The following is a 17,296-nucleotide window of genomic DNA, read 5'->3' on the forward strand; positions in this document are numbered from 1 at the left end:
GTTCCCACTGTTTTACTGCCTCTTTGTTCTTGGGCATAAATTACTAGATAATAGTGTAATTTTCCCATATCCCCTTTGATGTTCATTTTTAGATTTGCTTACAGACAGTTTTGAATTTACTGTGGAGCTCCTTTGGTGACTTCACCAAATATATTTATAACTTTGTTCAGCAGCTAAACCCTTTAACTGCTTTTATGTAATTAAAAAAAAATTGTTTAAAAATATTATTATGTGTTTATTTTTCCTCCAAAGTTATTGTTACCTGATGGTATAAATAAGAACCTTAAAATAGGTCATTCAGAAAGAATAGGCATTAAAGAAAAATATCTGAATTGATTTTTACTCTCTTTGGGACTATCTCTGAATTTCTCCAGTTTTTCCACAATTTGTTTTTTCTGCCTGCAGGATGCAAAGTCTACTACAGTGGGAAGGAACATCTAAAAAGTTGCTCTTGATCATATATTTATTTCTATGCTAATTTAATTTAAAAAGTTAATTAAAAATTGACATGGTAATGATCATTCAGATTAATTCACAGTTTTCCTCCTATGGTTAAGTCTTATTTTAAATTAGTATAAAACGAGTTGTTTTTTTTCCTTCAAGTTATTCTGTTTTAGGGAGTAAACAAGAACTTACTTCTAAAAATGTTAATTAAACTAACAAAAACAATCATCTTCTGTTTTTTAAACAGTTATTTTTCAACTTTCATTGTTGGACAAACATGTTATCAAATAATTAGTTGAGATTTGGCCTTTTCATCACTTCTTAGTTTATGTAAGATTATGGATTTTAAAATGTAGGTTAATTGTATAATTCAGATTCTATGACTTTTTAAAACTGCAGATAAATAGCACCTTTAGATTAACTGCTTGGGAAAGGATTTTTGTTTTGTCTTGTGAAAATAGACTATAAACATGTTTTAACTGATTAGATCGTTAAAATGTGGAGAATTCCATGGTATGGCAGAAATTAATTTTATAACCTATTAAAAATTAATTACCTATTTTAAGGTTCTTACTTATACCATCACATAACAATAACCTTGGAGGAAAAACAGACACCTAATATATTTTAAAACTCTATTATTTTCATCACGGAAATATATTTCAGAAGGTGTACATCTACCTCAGAGTAAAACCTATCAGATTTAGAAAGCTGTTCTCAAATTCGTTAAACAGTGGTAAATGCGGCTTAAGAAAGAGAGATATTTTCACCTCTCTGTAGCAGACATTTAAAAATTTCAATTAACACATTTTATAATGAATTTTTCAAATAAAATTTGTCTTCAAAATAAATAGAAATTATCCTTTCTTTCTCAACTCCAACCTCTTACTGTTCACACTTCGTTGATTGCTTGACAGGTGGAGTTGGTGAGCAGCTTACCCCACTCAAGATACAAAGTATAAATTGGAAGTTTTAACAACCTATGGTGGGGAAGTCTGTAGGTTAGTCTGTAAATCTGAAACAAGGCCAGTGTTCTGGTCAATAAGGGCCTCTAGGAAAAGAAAAATGGATACATTTGGATTTTTGGTATATTTTAAGACAGGCTCAGAATTAAATCCTACGTCCTCTACCACTGACTTGCATTGTGACCTCTAGTAAATTACTTAACGTATTTCTTTCTTTTTCATCTGTAAATATGAGGAGGGAAGGAAGTGAGGGGTAGGAATACTGTATTATAGTACAGTACCTGGCACATAGTATATACTTAATAAATTAGAATAATAGTAGTAGTTATTTTATAGTTGTAATTCTCATATCTTCTTGTTTCTCTACTAAAACATAAATTTATTGACAACATGAACTTTGAAATTAAAGCATTTAATAAATATTTGGTCATTGATGAATATTGTCATACTTGGGAGGCTTGTACATATATGTTTTCTGTTTGTTAAGTAGCACCTCATAGGTGCAGTCGCCTGGTTGCTTAGGTCCATTTTTAAAGTGATTCTGTGCAGTATAAATAGTATATTTGAAGAATAATAGTGTGCCCTTATTTCAAATTACTCTTGCGATTTTCTCTTCTAAGTTTTTATATATGGGTCAAAAATTAATTAGGTTAGTTGTATGTAAATCCTAATGAGGATTTAGAGTTTGGAAATCGTAATCAATGAACTTTTTTTTTAAGGATATCGCTTTTTGAAAGAAAATGGGTTTCTAAAATAATATTTTCAGTCAGTAGGAGAGTAAGATTCTTATTTATAAAGCTTTAGTTTATGCTGAAATTTTCAGGAGCACATTTCTTTTGCTAACCACGTTATAATTGTTGTAGATTTTGTGTAAATTGTAAACTTGTCCTTTTGGAAGACTGCTTGCCCCCACTCATGATTATATTATGCATTTCCTTCCAGAGCATGAAAGGAAAAAGCAAAAGTAGTCATGACTTGCTTAAGGATGATCCGCATCTCAGCTCTGTCCCAGTTGTTGAAAGGTTAGTATGATGATAGTGTGACCCTAAGTCCTTATTTTCTGGTTCAGACCATTTTCTTGCTTCTTTTGTGAGTCAATGGTCAGTTCTCCTGAGTCACATTTTTCCACCCAGCCAAAACATTATCCATTTTGATAATGGAGGTAATAGCGCCTCTAGTGTAATGGAGAGAACCACTGTAGTCACTTGCATTCTTCTTGCTATCTTATCTACCTCTGTTGATCTAATTATATTTAAAATTGATTGTTAAATTTAAATTTTTGGATACTTTGAATACTAGGAAACTGTTTGCTTTAACAGTTAAATGTTTAATTAACATTCGCTTTGCTAACTTTTTCCCTGAAGCATTTTTGTCTCCGTTGGTATCATGGGTTAGCAAATCAGAGTTGAAGGGTTTCATGAAGAAGTCGCCACAGTTTGGACTAATCCACCGAGTATTATTTCTTACATGTTTCAGAAGTTAACAGAAAATCACCTTACCATCTTTTTTTCTTCTCTGTGAGAAGGGAAGATGTCTCACTGTTACATATAATTGCACATGATATATTGGGCCATTGTCTCGAAGGGGCACTAGAATACTATTGTACTGAGCTTAGCTCACTTTCAAAAATTCTATTTCAAAACAATCTTTTATTAATATCTTTGGATTTGAAGGATTTGGTTTCTTCAGCTTGAGTACATCATGCCAATGAAGAAATTGTTTTCTGTAGCCTTTTGTTCATAAAAATAGCATTGTTATTGTTTGCATTTTTTTTCAGTTCAATTGATTTCATTTATGTGTTAATGGAACATGCCTCTTACTCTATTTATAAAAATAACTCCTTTTCAGAATGTTATCATTTGCCCTAGAATGACATTCTGAAATCCTTATGTTGAAATAAGGTTTTAAACTATTAATCAAGCAAAATATTCTAAATTTTTGGATTATTGAATAATTTTATTTGTTTAATTTTGAAGCTAAAATGTGCTTTTCCCCCTTATTTTTTACAGTGAAAAAGGTGATGCAGGAGATTCAAATGATGTGAGTATTAATTTTAGTATTAATATGGTTTGAACAATTTATAGAAAATTCAAAATTTTTATACAAAATTAAATTGTCTTCCTTAAAAGGTAATATATATTACTTTTATAATTATACATGTAAAATTTTGAAAAAAATTGCAAGATTTGAAAAATATATCATTTATTTTGATATTGTAATATTTTTTTCTAAGTAAATGTCTACGTGTGTGTGTGTGTGTCCCTACAAAATGGAATTTTATATATGAATCTATCCTGTTTGTTCTCTCTCTGATATAACATTACTTGAATAGTCAAAATTCATATGTCGTTGATTTTGATTATGTTAAAAGTTTAAATGTTGATGTGTGGGCATTGTACATGATGTATGGGAAATGTTTCGATCAGTCATTTATAGTAAGTTTTCTTCTTATATACACACAATTCAAAAGACTCTTTTTCATGACAGTAGCAGTCTTTCTTTATTAGTTGTACTGGCTATTAAAGCTAATAAAACAGAAGGCAGAGTGTCCTTTGTATATTAGAGATAAAGTTTTTCAAGTCATCCATTTGCCCCTTTATGTGCATTGTATAATTCAGTTAGAAGTATATAACTTTCTATGCATGAACACAGCTTCATCTGTTAACACAGTCAAAAAAGAGGGCTCTCTCTGACTATGTATAGTAAAGAAAGGGTAAATGTCTAACCTTGTCAAGAAAACCTTCCTGGAAGGGATGATTGTGTTGTGTCATATAGGAGAATTAGGAGTTAACTAGATCAGAAATAACGTGGTGAAGGGCACGGTTCCTCTGGCTCAGAGAGCAGCACATGCTGAAGCCCGGAAACAAGGAGAGACTCCACTGTGTTGAGGGAGCACAAGCTGGGATTAAAGTCTGAGAAGGAGCCTTGTGTGAAGAGCAAGGAGGTAGAGTTAAAGGTAGAGGGAACTACATGTACGCAAGGCTCCGAAGCAGGAAAGCGTTTGGTGTGTCCCAGGAGCTGAACGCAGACCAGTGGACTAGAGCGTAGTGACAGGAGTGGGAGGGAAATGAGGCAGGAGAAGCAGGGCGAAGCCAAATATTAGAGAGCGTCATTGGCCATGATGAGGTGTTTGAATTTCATCCTAAAACGAATGAGGAACAGTTAAAGGGTATAGTTAAAAAGAAGAGTGCGGTATGGTCAACTTTGTGTTTTATGAAGATCACTGTTGGCCATGTTATTAGAGGACAAATTAGAAGAAACAGACTGGAATCAAGGAGACCTATCAGGAAGCTCTGGCAAGAGGAGAGTTTGCTATAAGACCACAGCTGTGAGATGGGAAAGAGACTTGAAAGAGGTCTAAGAGGCGCCTGATTTCCACACTAGGAGGTGAGGAAGGAGGAGGCGTCTGGGACAGCCATGGTTCCTGACTTGGGCGATGGGTTAGATGGGTACAGAAGAGTAGGCTTGAGGTGGGAGAAAAATGAAAAATAATGGGGTTCAGTTTATACATTTTGAGATTTGGAGTGCTTAGAGATAGCTGTGTAGCAATAATACGGGTCTGGAAGATAGTATCAAGGCCTGATGTAAAAGGTATGTTCTTATGATGAGGGTGAGGTCATCTAAGGGTAGTGATGATCTCTAACCTGTTTTGTGTCCCAGATCCTTTGCAATGACTTAAACTATAGACCTTCTTCCCAGGAACTATATTACATCCACAAACAAATTTTTTTTGGATTTGCAGGGGATTTGTTAGCTCTCCTGAGGACTAAACATGGAAGACCTAAGTCAGTGTTTATCAACTTCTAGAACTAAAGAATTTCTTCATCATCTCACTGAAAACGTTCACAATTTCTATTCTTAGAGATTTGGTTCAGAAAACTGGAATGAGGGCTAGGATTTTATATTTTTAAACAAAAAATCCATGTTATATAGTCTGAGGACCAGACTTTGAGGACCACTGCTCTAGGGGTCCACAATCTCAAGTTAAGAATCCTGCCTCACCGTGACTCACCTGACCAAAGAATCACAAGAGAAAAAAGCTCTAATTGGGGTAGTTTCCCCCTTCTCCTCCCTTCCTCCTTCCCTCCTCCTTTCTTCTTCCACTCCTCTCTCTGTTAATACAAGGAGCTATTCTAGAAGTTCAAGATATAGCAGTAAGCAAAACAGCCCAGATTTTAGCCCTCATGGAGTGTGCCCTCTAATTATGGGAGAAAGAATGGAAATATAAATATACACAATATGCAGGGTGACACAGAGGGAGCCCAGCCTGTGCTGCACAGAGGGGCTGGGTGTGAAATGAGCAAACAACCCTTAGTGGGGTATCCCATACTTACATGGTTTGCCGAGAGCAGACCCCAGGGGTATCCTCCCCACCTGTAGCAGATCCTACAGGCCCCTTACGAGTTCAAAATAAAGCAAAACAAAAATAAACCTGGCCCAAAATTCAATGAGGGGAGTCTGCGATGGAACTTTGGAAGTGGAAGTGGTAATGGAATGCCTGCAAATACTCCATTTCAATGTCTACAGGATGGAGAATTTGAAAGTGCAGAGCATGACGACGGTGATGAGAAGAACCTGATGAAAGAAAGAATTGCGAAAAAGTTAAAAAAGGACCCAAGTGCAAATGTCAAATCTACTGGAGAGGGAGAAGTGGAGAAGAAATCAGTTACCCGCAGGTGAGTCAGTCCTTGTGCTTCTAGGTATCAGAGTATTTGTCTTTTTATACTTTATTTTAAATTAAGATTGAGTCCTGTATTCGACTTATTTTTTAAAATACTATTTTTATAATGTTTAGTGTATATACCAGTTGTGCTCAATTAGCCCATTTGGAGGCCTAAAAGAAAATAGACCAGTTTTAAAGTAATTACAGCAGTGATCTGATGAGTCTAATTCGACTTCATTTCTCTCTGATGTCTTCTTTAAAAGCCTCTATAGATTTTTGTGTATGGGGCGGGCAATATATTCGCTAGATGTGGAAGGCTATATTTGTTTAATATCCAAGAGAGCAGGAGAGTAATTGTATAGAGCAAAACAGGTAGCTTCAGAGTTAGGTGAGTAGGTCAGAACTGGTTGAGGAAGTATGTGGGCCTGAAAACATTTTAAAATATCTTTTCCAGTCTGACTTACGCTATGTACCTTCCTAATCTCAAGGGTGTCATATTATAGAAGAAATTTCAGCAAATGTCTGAGGATAGTTGAATTTTATGAGTCAACATTTTATTCTTTTGAAATTCAACTTAATTGAAAAACTCTTCTTTGTGATTTTATTACAATTTTGTGGTATACATTTTAAATAATATTGATTTTAAAAGTATAGTATTTGTTTTCTTTGGATGGCCTATATTTGGGGATAAGATAGATGTAGCTACATAGAAACATTCTTTTTTTGTTATGTTTCTCAACCTCGTATAGAAAAATTTTAAAATAAAAAATATTTCCATGTTGTCATTGCTTAGCTCCCTCCATTTTTTTTTCTTTATAAAACCGGAAAAGTTAGTACCAGAAATTTTCACTGATGATATAATCTTTTGCATCCAGAAATCGTACTTAGAAGTTGCCTTAAATATCTTTTTTTCCCACAGCACCATTCATCTGACACTCAAGTAATTACTGTTGGATAATTTAATATAGTAAATTAACTTCAGGGCATATAGACTGAAGATTTTTAGTGATCACGTATATGCTTCTACATAGATGCAGTTGATCAGCCTCTTAGCAGCCCCGTAACTTTTAGTCAAATCATGAATATAACCAAGGATACTTTTTTTTCTTTCATTCAAGACATGTGTTTCCTGATTTTTAAGAACTATGCATTTTTAAAGATTACATTTATAATATGACAAAAATACATTTGGAATGTTAATGAATAAACCAAATATTTATTATGTTTAATGTTTCCTTAAGTCCTTAATTCTATCTTGTTGCCCTTAATACAATTTCAAATACTTATGTACCCTGTAATTAACAGAACTTATAAATTAGCAAAGGTGAATTTTATTTAAGAACAAAAGTAAGCTAATGTGGAAAATTTTGCCTTCATAATTGGAGGAAACACCAAATGTCCATTTGTAAGTGCTCGCCACTTTTCCTTTGTCCTATTTCTCCTACCTACGAAGAGAAATCAAAGAAAAATGAGGTCAGAAGAAAGTACAGAATTTCTAATGGAAAATGCAGTTTTTCACCCTTTTTTAGAAATTTCCATGATTGTCTCATGACCACTTATTTTAAGTACAGAAAATTCCGGAAATCATTAGTGCTTTTGGTCAGTTATACCAGCTTCACTATAGTTTACATCTCAAGTTAGTTTTATGTTAAAAACCAAACCAAACCAGGAAACCTCTAAGAGTCTTAAAAAATGGTAATGTGAAAAGGATTAATTAAATAATTGTATTTACTGCTCAGTCTAAGTTAAATTAAAATGGATAACTGCCAGCTGGAGAGGATGTCAGTGTGAAATCATTATCTATTTAAAAATCAATGCTCTTGCTATATACAAACTTTTCATCTGGATGTGCTTGAAGTACTTTATTATCCTTCCGTCATTTTCTTATTTGAGCTTGTAAGGATTAGGGACTAGAGTAGCCTACCAGCCCTTTAGGCAAGGAGCCATGCAAAGTCTAATCTTACTGAACATTTTTGATATTGCTTGTATTGGTCAAGAAACATCTGGAATCTGTTAAAGCTGTTTATCACTTTGGATCGTAGACCTACAAGCAGGTTTGTTGAGTACTTACTATTTAAGCTGGGGAATGGTATTCAACAATGTAATTTGCACCATATTTGCATAGAGTAGAATTTTTTCCTAATAATATATTCTCAGCAATGGCATTAGTTGTTCCACTGAAACGTACTTAGGGGCTCAGGAGAAAACAATCCAGAGCTCTTCTTACCTTCTCTCCTTTCTTTCCTCTCATTATCCTCATTCCGACTTCTTTAGGATTTTCATCCCTTGCCTCCTTCCTTTTCTAAATGCCTCAGTCTCCCTCTTTCTTATCCTGCCCACCTTCTCTAAGCCTGTATGCTTGACTACTGGATGTTTATCCCCATCTTCTTTACTTTGGCATCCTCTGTGTCTAGTATAGTATGCATGTAGTAATTGGTCATTAAAGCGTGTGTAATGACTGGATGAAAAAAGTGAATGAATGCGTTTGTGACTCATGTATTTCAGTCCCGACTGTACATTAGACTCACTGGGGAAATGTTTAAAAAAGTACTGATGTCTGGGCCTCACTCCCACAGAATGTGGATCGTTTGGTCTGCAGTGAAGCCTGGCACATCTCCTTTTTACTTTTTAACTTTTAATTGAAGTACAATGTATTACAGAATATATCTGTATGAACTATATTTCATAATGCATACTTGTGTAGCCTAAGTATACAGCTTGCTGAATTTTTCCAAACCAAATATACCCATATGCCCATCACGCAGATCAAGAAACAGAAAATTGCCCTTACCTAGAAGTCTCCCTCTTTGCCCTATTCTGATTACTTCCCCCCCATCTCCTCATAATAATCGCTTTTCTAACTGCGAAGAACATACATCAATTTAGGGCGATAATACTTTGTAAAAGTTGTCCAGATAGTCTAATGTGCATCCAGAGTTAAGAACCCTACTCCCCACCAAACATACACTCCCTTGATTTCTTCTGAGGTTTAGAATAACATAAAAGTGGATTTTAAAAATTCTAGTGTCACCTTAGGTCTTTTTTTCAGTCTAACAGGGATAAGACATTGATATCAACTAAACTTAGTTTTAATCTTTAAAAAAGGTAAGGGTCAGTATAGTGGAAATAAAGTAACTAGAAAAAAGCATGAAGTTTGAGCATTCCTAATGTTTTTAAAAGATGTGTGCTGGTAAGGATTTTTTTTAAATTAGTTTCAGGTGTACAAAACAAAAGAATGATTAGACATTTATATACCTCACAAAGCGATAACCCCATCAAATCTTCTACACATCAACACATACATAGTTTTTGCAGTATGATTGACTCTATTCCCTATGCTGTACTTTACATCCCCGTGACTTTTTTTTTTTTAATTATAGGTGACAGTCAATATTATTTTATATTTGTTTCAGGTGTGTAGCACATAGTGTCTCTCAACCTTTTCTGTACATTTGAATTACCTGAGAACAGACCCCTCACCTGATCAAGTCAATCAGAATTTTTGGTATGGGACCATAGTAGTTTCAAAAAGTACCCCAGGTGCTGGGAGCAAAAGCCATATCGCAGGAGGTTGAGGAGATGAAGCTGTACAGACAGTCTTCTTTCTGAAAGTCAGCAGGACCCAGCATTCTTAACACCAATCTTTTCATCTCTCAGGCTTATTTCCCAGCCAATAGTATGGGAAATACTTGCTCAGAAACCACTGGTGCCATCACACCAAAAAGCCAACAAAAAGAAAACTTACTAATGCCACATCTAAGCATTCATCTTTACTGCATAGAGTCAGTGAATCACTTCCGTTTGGAAGGGCACACAAAAAAAAGCTATCATAAAATCAAAATGCAAAAAAATTAAAAAATTAAAATAAATAAAAAGTACCACAGGTTATTCTAATGTGCCATCAAGGTTAATTGAAAGTTTTGGAGTAGTTGTAAGCTTGTCTTTTGGAAAGTCCTATTTTAAAGCTTCTTTGTAAAGAATAAGTCTTTTTTTGCCTGTAGGTGGAGCTCAGCTCCTGCAAGTTAATCACGTAAACCCAAATTGAGTTGTCTGCCTGAATTGTTTTTAGCATCTGTGTATTGATTCACAATAAATGACCAAACAGTAAAATCAGATGTAACAAGTAGACCAGATAGTAAAAAAATCAGTGGTTTGTTGTGATGATTGCAGTCATTCTGGAAACTCAGTCTTTTATTGTGTAATTTCTATCATTTGTAATTTTACTGTAATTCTCTTTTAAATTATTTTAATCAAATTGCAATATAAATAAAAGAAATCTTGACACATCCCATCAAATAGCAATCATTAAAGATTTGATAGTAATCTTTCAAGGTTAACTGGAAGGTATTAGTTTTGGTGTGCAAATGGGTTCTGTTTTGATTAGCTGTGCTCTGTTTACCTGCCATATATAGTTGCCTGTGGCACTACTCCGTTTCCATAAAACAACTCTTGTATTTGGTAAAATCAAGTAGAATTTGTATTTTACTCAGCTGTATTAGGTTGGCAGAATATGAAATATCTTACTGTAATGATAGTATCAGGAATTTGGATATGAATATTACAGTTGATTGACGTGGGAGATCTAATGAGTTGAATTGAACTTTAAATGATAACTTTAAATTGTAGCAGTTGTGAGGCTGGAGGCCTCCTGAGGCCTTGGTGCACACCCAGATGAGCTGTTGCTAATCTCCCTGTGGTGGGTTTAAAATATGTGACTAGGGTTTCTTACGGAACTTTGAATAATTCTCCCCCCAGTATTTCTAGCCTTCTCAAAAACATTAATAATCTTTCTCTCAGCCTTTGGGAATTTTTGAGTCTTAATATACTTTGTATTCTGGTTTCTCTTACTTTATGATTAGGCTTAGGAGGTACTACAGAGTTGTCTTTGTACATAAACTTTGTTTGCTTTAGCAAATTCAAAAAGATAGTACATTTAAATTTCAAAAATTTAAAAGACAGTACACATTTTGAAATGATGGTACACATTTTAAGAGTACAAGAGCAGAGGCTGAAATCCAGCGACATTCTCACAATCCTATTAAAACGATTAGAATCATCATCTCTAAGAAGTCCCCTCTTCTCATCAAACAAATTCTCATTTACAAGCAAGGTGTGAAATTAGAACATTCCTGCTTTCTTTCACCTCCTTTGCCTCAAGATGTGGTATTGAAGCAAACAGTAAAAGAGAGTTAAAAAAAGAAACACAAGGTCTATATCCTGGGTAATTAGTCTCTAAATAAAGAAAATTTGCCATTATTACTTCTTTGGTATGGAGTAGTAGTGGTCCAAATATTGTATTTTCAAGAAATATTTGGGTTTAATAGCAGATATGAAGCTTTGCAGCAGTCCTAATTTCAGTGAATCTTGCATTTACTAGAACTTAATTTTTATTTTTTATATGTTCTTCCCTAACCAATCATTCTAATTCTCAAATATATGTTACCCTTGTTGCAAGTCACTGTGCGGTGCAGGAACTGCTACCTGCCAGATAGTGCCAGGCTCCAGGGCCATGGGAGTAAAGGAGAAATGGTTTCTGTCTGCAAAGTTTCATAAGTAGTGTAAGAGTAAGAATTATAAACAATTAATTACAATTCAGTATGGCAAGTGCTCTTATAGACGTGTGTGCAAAGAATTATGTAGGCAATATATATTTCAGGAAAAGTTCAAAATACCAGGTTAAAAAGGGTTAAATATAAAATTGCTATTTTTGTAGGTCAAGAACAGTCAAATATCAATTTCATAAGTTTCACCCTAATGCTAGTAAGGTAAACCATTTTTAAAGCCATTGTTTAAAAGAAATAACATTTTAGCACAAAGTCCAACCCTTTAAAGTAACGTTGCATTCTCTCCCACTGTAGACTAGACGGTTTGTTTCATTGCCTTTACCTGTTATGTGTAAAATTTTGGAATAGTAACAATTATAAACTATACCATCTTTTGGCATTTCTGGCAAGCTTTCATTTTTCTTCTAATTGGATCTTTATAACAAGAATTTTGGATATTCTGGACAAAACTGTTCCTTGGGCTGTTTGAAATAAAATACCACTTTAAAAATGTCCTGTTAGTTCATTGAGAACCTTAATCCATATCCAAGGAATCGCCTTCAAAATAAAACAAAAACATCCTTGAATTTCAGTTATGTACTTCAGAAATATGACAACCCTACTGCTTTTACAATTAGATTTTGTATAGCAGACAGGAAGCAGTGAAATGCACATGTCGGAGAGATTCTCCTTTCAAAACAGAAAAGTGGTGTTTGCATCTCTTTAGAATGTATTGATTAGTATTATCCTTAAAGGTTACATTCTATTGATCTTGCAATATCAGTTGTTTATAGGCAATGGAATTGTACATTTGAAATGTAGTATTGATATTATGTGCAGAAAAACATCCTTTAAGTTATTCAGCATTTGAGGAAGTGTTCTCTATCCTGGAATATTTATAGTCACATTGAAAAGTTTTGAAACGTTCATTATTTTCCTACCTTCCTACTCTTCCTAATGAATCCGCCTGTAAATTAAATTAGCAGGTATAGTTTCGGTAACATAAGGAAGAGAAGGCCTACCCAAGACGCAAAGTTCTTTGTTTAGCACCAAGTTAAAAGCACATGAAATTACACAAGGACATGACAGAAAATTATAGTTATTTTATTTTGTTTTATTGCTAGCCTTTTTTTCTGCCCCCTTCCCCTCCAACTGTTCAGATATCACTTCACTTTTGCACATTTTGAGTTCCTCCTTTGTACCTGGCACTGTGTTAGGTCCCAGGATGCTCAGATTAGTGAGTTTCAGTCTCTTTTAAGTTGCTTAGTGTCTCCCTTTGTGTAAAGGGAGACACTTGTATAAGCAAACGGGCTGTGAAGTGTTCGCAGATGCTCCAGCCAGAGAGTTGTTCTGTCGTTTTTGTAAATATTGATTGTTCTTCTACTGTGTGACCAAGCACTTTGGCAAATCAATTTATTTCTCTAGTTTAACTTGCACAACGAATCATAATTTGTATTATTAGTCTCATTTTACAGGTGAAAAAAATTACACTTAGAGAGGTTAACTGACTTGTGGTTGGTTAGAAAGTGGCAAAACCAGCGCTTGAACTTGCAATGGTCTGACACCTCTACAGAGCCTAGAGAGGGGCTGGCCAGGGCCCAGTCACATGTGCCCAGCTAAAGTGTGACTCTCACAGGAAAGCTTCTAGTGAAGGTGTGACATCATTTTAGAAATATTATTCTGTATTAGTGCAGGGGATCAATTAGAAGAAGGAGACAGAAGCAGAAAGACAAATTAATAGATTATTACATTAGTCCAAGGGAGCGGTACATAATAACGGTGTAGCTAACAAAGGTACTATCTGGCGAGACGGATTTGAGAGATTGTAAGAGGGTGAAAGACGGGATGTAGGAGATGTGAAGGAAAAGGATATATTCCAGGTGGCCCATAGGTTTCCAGTTTAGATGACTGGCTAAGTGGTGGCGATAAGCATTGGAAGAGGAACCCTGGATGTCAGTGCTGCCCTCAGACATGCTGGCCCTGTTAGCCCTTTCTGATACACCTCGATGTCCCTACACATAAACATACATCCTGAATTGTTTCTTCTTCAGTTGCTTCCTTTGTTAGTCATCCTAGGCAAGGTCATGCTATGTTAACAAACAATCCCCACATCTCAGCGGCTTAAAGCAGCTGATGTTTGTTTTCTTGGCTCTCACTACTTCCTGGTGGGATCTGTGAGCATCTTCATTCAAAGGCCCAGGATGGGAGGAAACAGCCCCTTTCTGAGAGGCATGGCAGAGGTGGAAGAGACATGATGGAATCATGTGCTGGCTCTTCCAGCTTTTGCTTAGAGGTGGAATACATCACTTCACCGTTTCATTGGCCAGAGCGAGTGATATGGCCAAGCCTAACGTCCATATGGTGAAGTATAAATCTTTCACAGGGAGGAGCAGTGAATGGTTAGAAGCAATAATGCAATCTACTACAGCCTCTGCTTTACCCAAGAATTGCTATAGATACCTGTGACTGTAGTAAATTTAATTGTCAACTTCCTGGCACACAGGATAAAGAGATATAATAAAGATTACATGATCTTATTATCTGAATTTTTAAAAGGATATCAATTCCTAATTATATCAGACTTTTAAAAAGTACAAAATTCTAAAGAAAATTCTATCTTACCAGATAGAATTATCTTATCTTTACACAAGAACACTGCATATTTTCCACAAGTTTCACAGAAAATGCAAAACACTTTATATGCATAGAATATTAAATTACCACTTTCTTGTTAGATATTTTAAGGATCCTTTGGTTATAGGGAATAGAAACCCACTCAAATTAGCTGAAGTAAAGGGAATTCTATATAACAGGATAGGGGAGTTGAATAGAATCTAGATAAAAGAATTGCATACAGACTTCATAGGAAGGGAATTTGTAAGAAACTTATGTTTTCTCCCTCACTTTGCAGCCTCAGACTTGCTGCTATTCTCCGTTCATTGGTTCCATTATCTTCTACAATCTTGTGTTTTCTCTGGAGAGCTCTCGTCTGCTCCTTCTTGCAGTTCAGCTCTTCAGAAGTAAATTGACTTGATTTCTGTGTCCCAAATACAAATTCCCAGGATAGGGAACCTTACTGGCTTGGCTTGGCTTCGGTACCCATTTAGTTATGTTATTGGAGAGAGTAACAGTAGTGGAGGGGCTGGAAAGCCATGAGCCATGTGAGCGTGACAGAGATGGCTGGTCCTTCCGTCATCTATCCTTCCCTTCTTACTTAGTAATGCGAACCCCAATTTTTAGCTAGAAGCCTGACTGCCTAGCTAAAAGACACCAGTCTCCTTTGTAGCTAAGTGTGGCCTTGTGACCAAATCCTGGCTAATGAGTGTGTCAGACTTTCAGGCAGCCTTTTTTAATGGAAAGAAGGAATTGTTCATTGCTAATTTTGTGATATCAACTTAGTCTGATATCCTTTTAAGATTTATGGTGTTGATTTAGCTGCTTCTTTAAAGAATTGTCTTGTTTAAACAGTATCAAATTTATTGTATGATAATGGGTAGGTTTCTGTGGCTACTGAGAAGTACTTATGGTCAAAGGCATGTACTAATTGGCATATGAACTTAAGTACTGAATCATTTCTTTTTAATTTGTATTTTCAATTTGCTCTAGACATTCATTAGATCAAAGGTAATATGTACTCAACAGATAGGAAGTTAGATTTGTCCTTTGCTGTGTATTTGATTTTCTTGATTCTATGAAAAAGAATGTTTTCTTAACTTTGAAAGTTATATAATGACTTCCTGCCAATTTCTTCTTCCTTTTAGATAAGAATTTACTTTTTTAGTTTTATTAATCATTACAAATTAATTTTTAAAAATGTCCAGCTATGCCTATTTGTTCACAATATTGACAGTAACTTGAAATACCTTAAAGACAGACTTTGTTTAAGAGAGTTAGAAAGGAAAACCTTGGCTTGGCTTCAAAGAGTTTAGAAAGGTATCGTGTGGGCCTCAGACAAAGACTGGAGAGTGTTACAGTCCTTGTATGTTATGTCCCACTGCTGTTTGGTAAGACTCAGTTGGTTTGGGGCACAGTTTGTATGCACTTGCCCAGTCACCTAGGAAAAAAGACACATAGCTGACCTGGGAAAGTATATTCTGTGAGATAAAAGGTGAGAATATCTAATCCCTATGCTTCTGGATAGTAGCCCAGAAATTGACATCCAGGATAACACCAGCCTGAATTATTTGGCTTTATGCTCATTATTATATTCTCAGGTAGGATTTATCAGTATCCCAGTAAAGTTTTCAAAATTATGTTTTATTCCTTTTATTTTTTTAGCCTATGGTTTGTAGTATGGAAAGAATGTTGGAACAAAAATGTGTTTACATTTTAGTAGATAAAGGCCTTTGAACACAGTTTTTGCAGCAAATTAATTTTGAAAATGCACAATATTTCACTTAACTTTGTCCTACATGTTAGAAGCATAGGTAAATAAGGTTAATTTGGAGCTAGACTATCTCTTTTTCAATGCCATATGCAGATGTTTGCAGAAGACAATGGTTACTCTCCACTAGAGGGACAAAGTGAGAGGATCCCTTCTTCCAGTCACACTAGCCTTGTTTCTAAGCTATGCCAGTGAAGAGCAACAATTTTTAGTAGGAAGAAAGGGACACAACACCTGTTATTATACTTAAGCATAGCCTGCAACAAAAAGTAAGCACTTAGGACCCTGAGTGGGGTTGCAATCTAAGGATGGTTGAATTGCAGCGATGACTGCTTTGGGTTGTTAGTGTTATGGCTAAATTATTAATGGGTTACCTTTAATTCTTGGAATTTGAGGTAAGAGCCTTTTGTGAAGTATAAAAGCGCCTACTGACTCAACTACTTTTCATAAAACTCTGATTAAAATAGTGTTTATTCCAACAAAAAAACCCTAAAAGGCATATTTGTGTAAGAAGATTAATTTCAGTTTGTTTTTAAAAAGCTTTTAAAGTAATTTTTGAGAATGTAAGTTCATACTGTATGTATCTTTGACTTGTCCTGTTTTAAAACTATAACTGCTGTTTAGTATAGCTAGATGAACACCTGGCATCTACACCAGGTTAAAACAAAATGTCAACATTACAACCCCTACAAAGCAATAAATCTGACATGGAAATAGATTATGCCAAAAGGATTCGCCTCATCTGGGCTCTTAGAGGTGGAAAACTCCCAATTTCCAGGCAGAGCAATTGTCTAGCCGGAGTATATTATTGCATGCTGCAACATTCTTTTTCTGCTTCACATTAGTCATGTTCTGCTTAAGTTAACTTTTTTTGTTGTTACATTTCCATTTCTGATTCCTAGAACGGAAAGAAATCCTTATATACAGCTATGATACCTTGAACTAGGGGGGCTACTTAAGTAAATGCTGTTTACAAAATCTAGAGCATTGCATACTTATTAAATCTTAAAGAGAAGAGAAGAAAACAGAGAGATAGATTGCTGGAACAGAATACAGAGCCCAGATATAGATCCACACAAAAATAATCAATTTTTCACAAAAGTGCAAAGACAATTTGATTGAGAAATTATAGTCTTTTTTTTTTTAAATTGGGGAGTTGGGGGGATGGGAACAGCGCTGGGGAATTGGAGGAAGGGGAACAGACAAGTTACTGTCGTTTTGTTCTTCAGTCTAGTTGTGGAGGATGTTGCTTCACTGGCCCAAGTTGGCACCATCATTGCGCTCTTCCCTGGTGAGG

General features: G+C 35.2%; 1 protein-coding gene across 1 annotated transcript in view; it reads left to right on the forward strand.

Moving 5' to 3' along the window:
• CWC27 (CWC27 spliceosome associated cyclophilin) overlaps nt 1–17,296 on the forward strand; it is a 177,958-nt gene that overhangs the window by 28,253 nt on the left and 132,409 nt on the right. Inside the window, exons 9-11 of the mRNA XM_019652416.1 lie at nt 2,352–2,431; nt 3,419–3,449; nt 5,937–6,085. Of these exons, the coding sequence (XP_019507961.1) occupies nt 2,352–2,431; nt 3,419–3,449; nt 5,937–6,085 (260 nt within the window). The remainder of the gene's footprint in view (nt 1–2,351; nt 2,432–3,418; nt 3,450–5,936; nt 6,086–17,296) is intronic.

Source organism: Hipposideros armiger, unplaced genomic scaffold (assembly GCF_001890085.2).
Source record: "Hipposideros armiger isolate ML-2016 unplaced genomic scaffold, ASM189008v1 scaffold_179, whole genome shotgun sequence".
In the NCBI taxonomy this organism is placed as follows: Eukaryota; Metazoa; Chordata; class Mammalia; order Chiroptera; family Hipposideridae; genus Hipposideros; species Hipposideros armiger.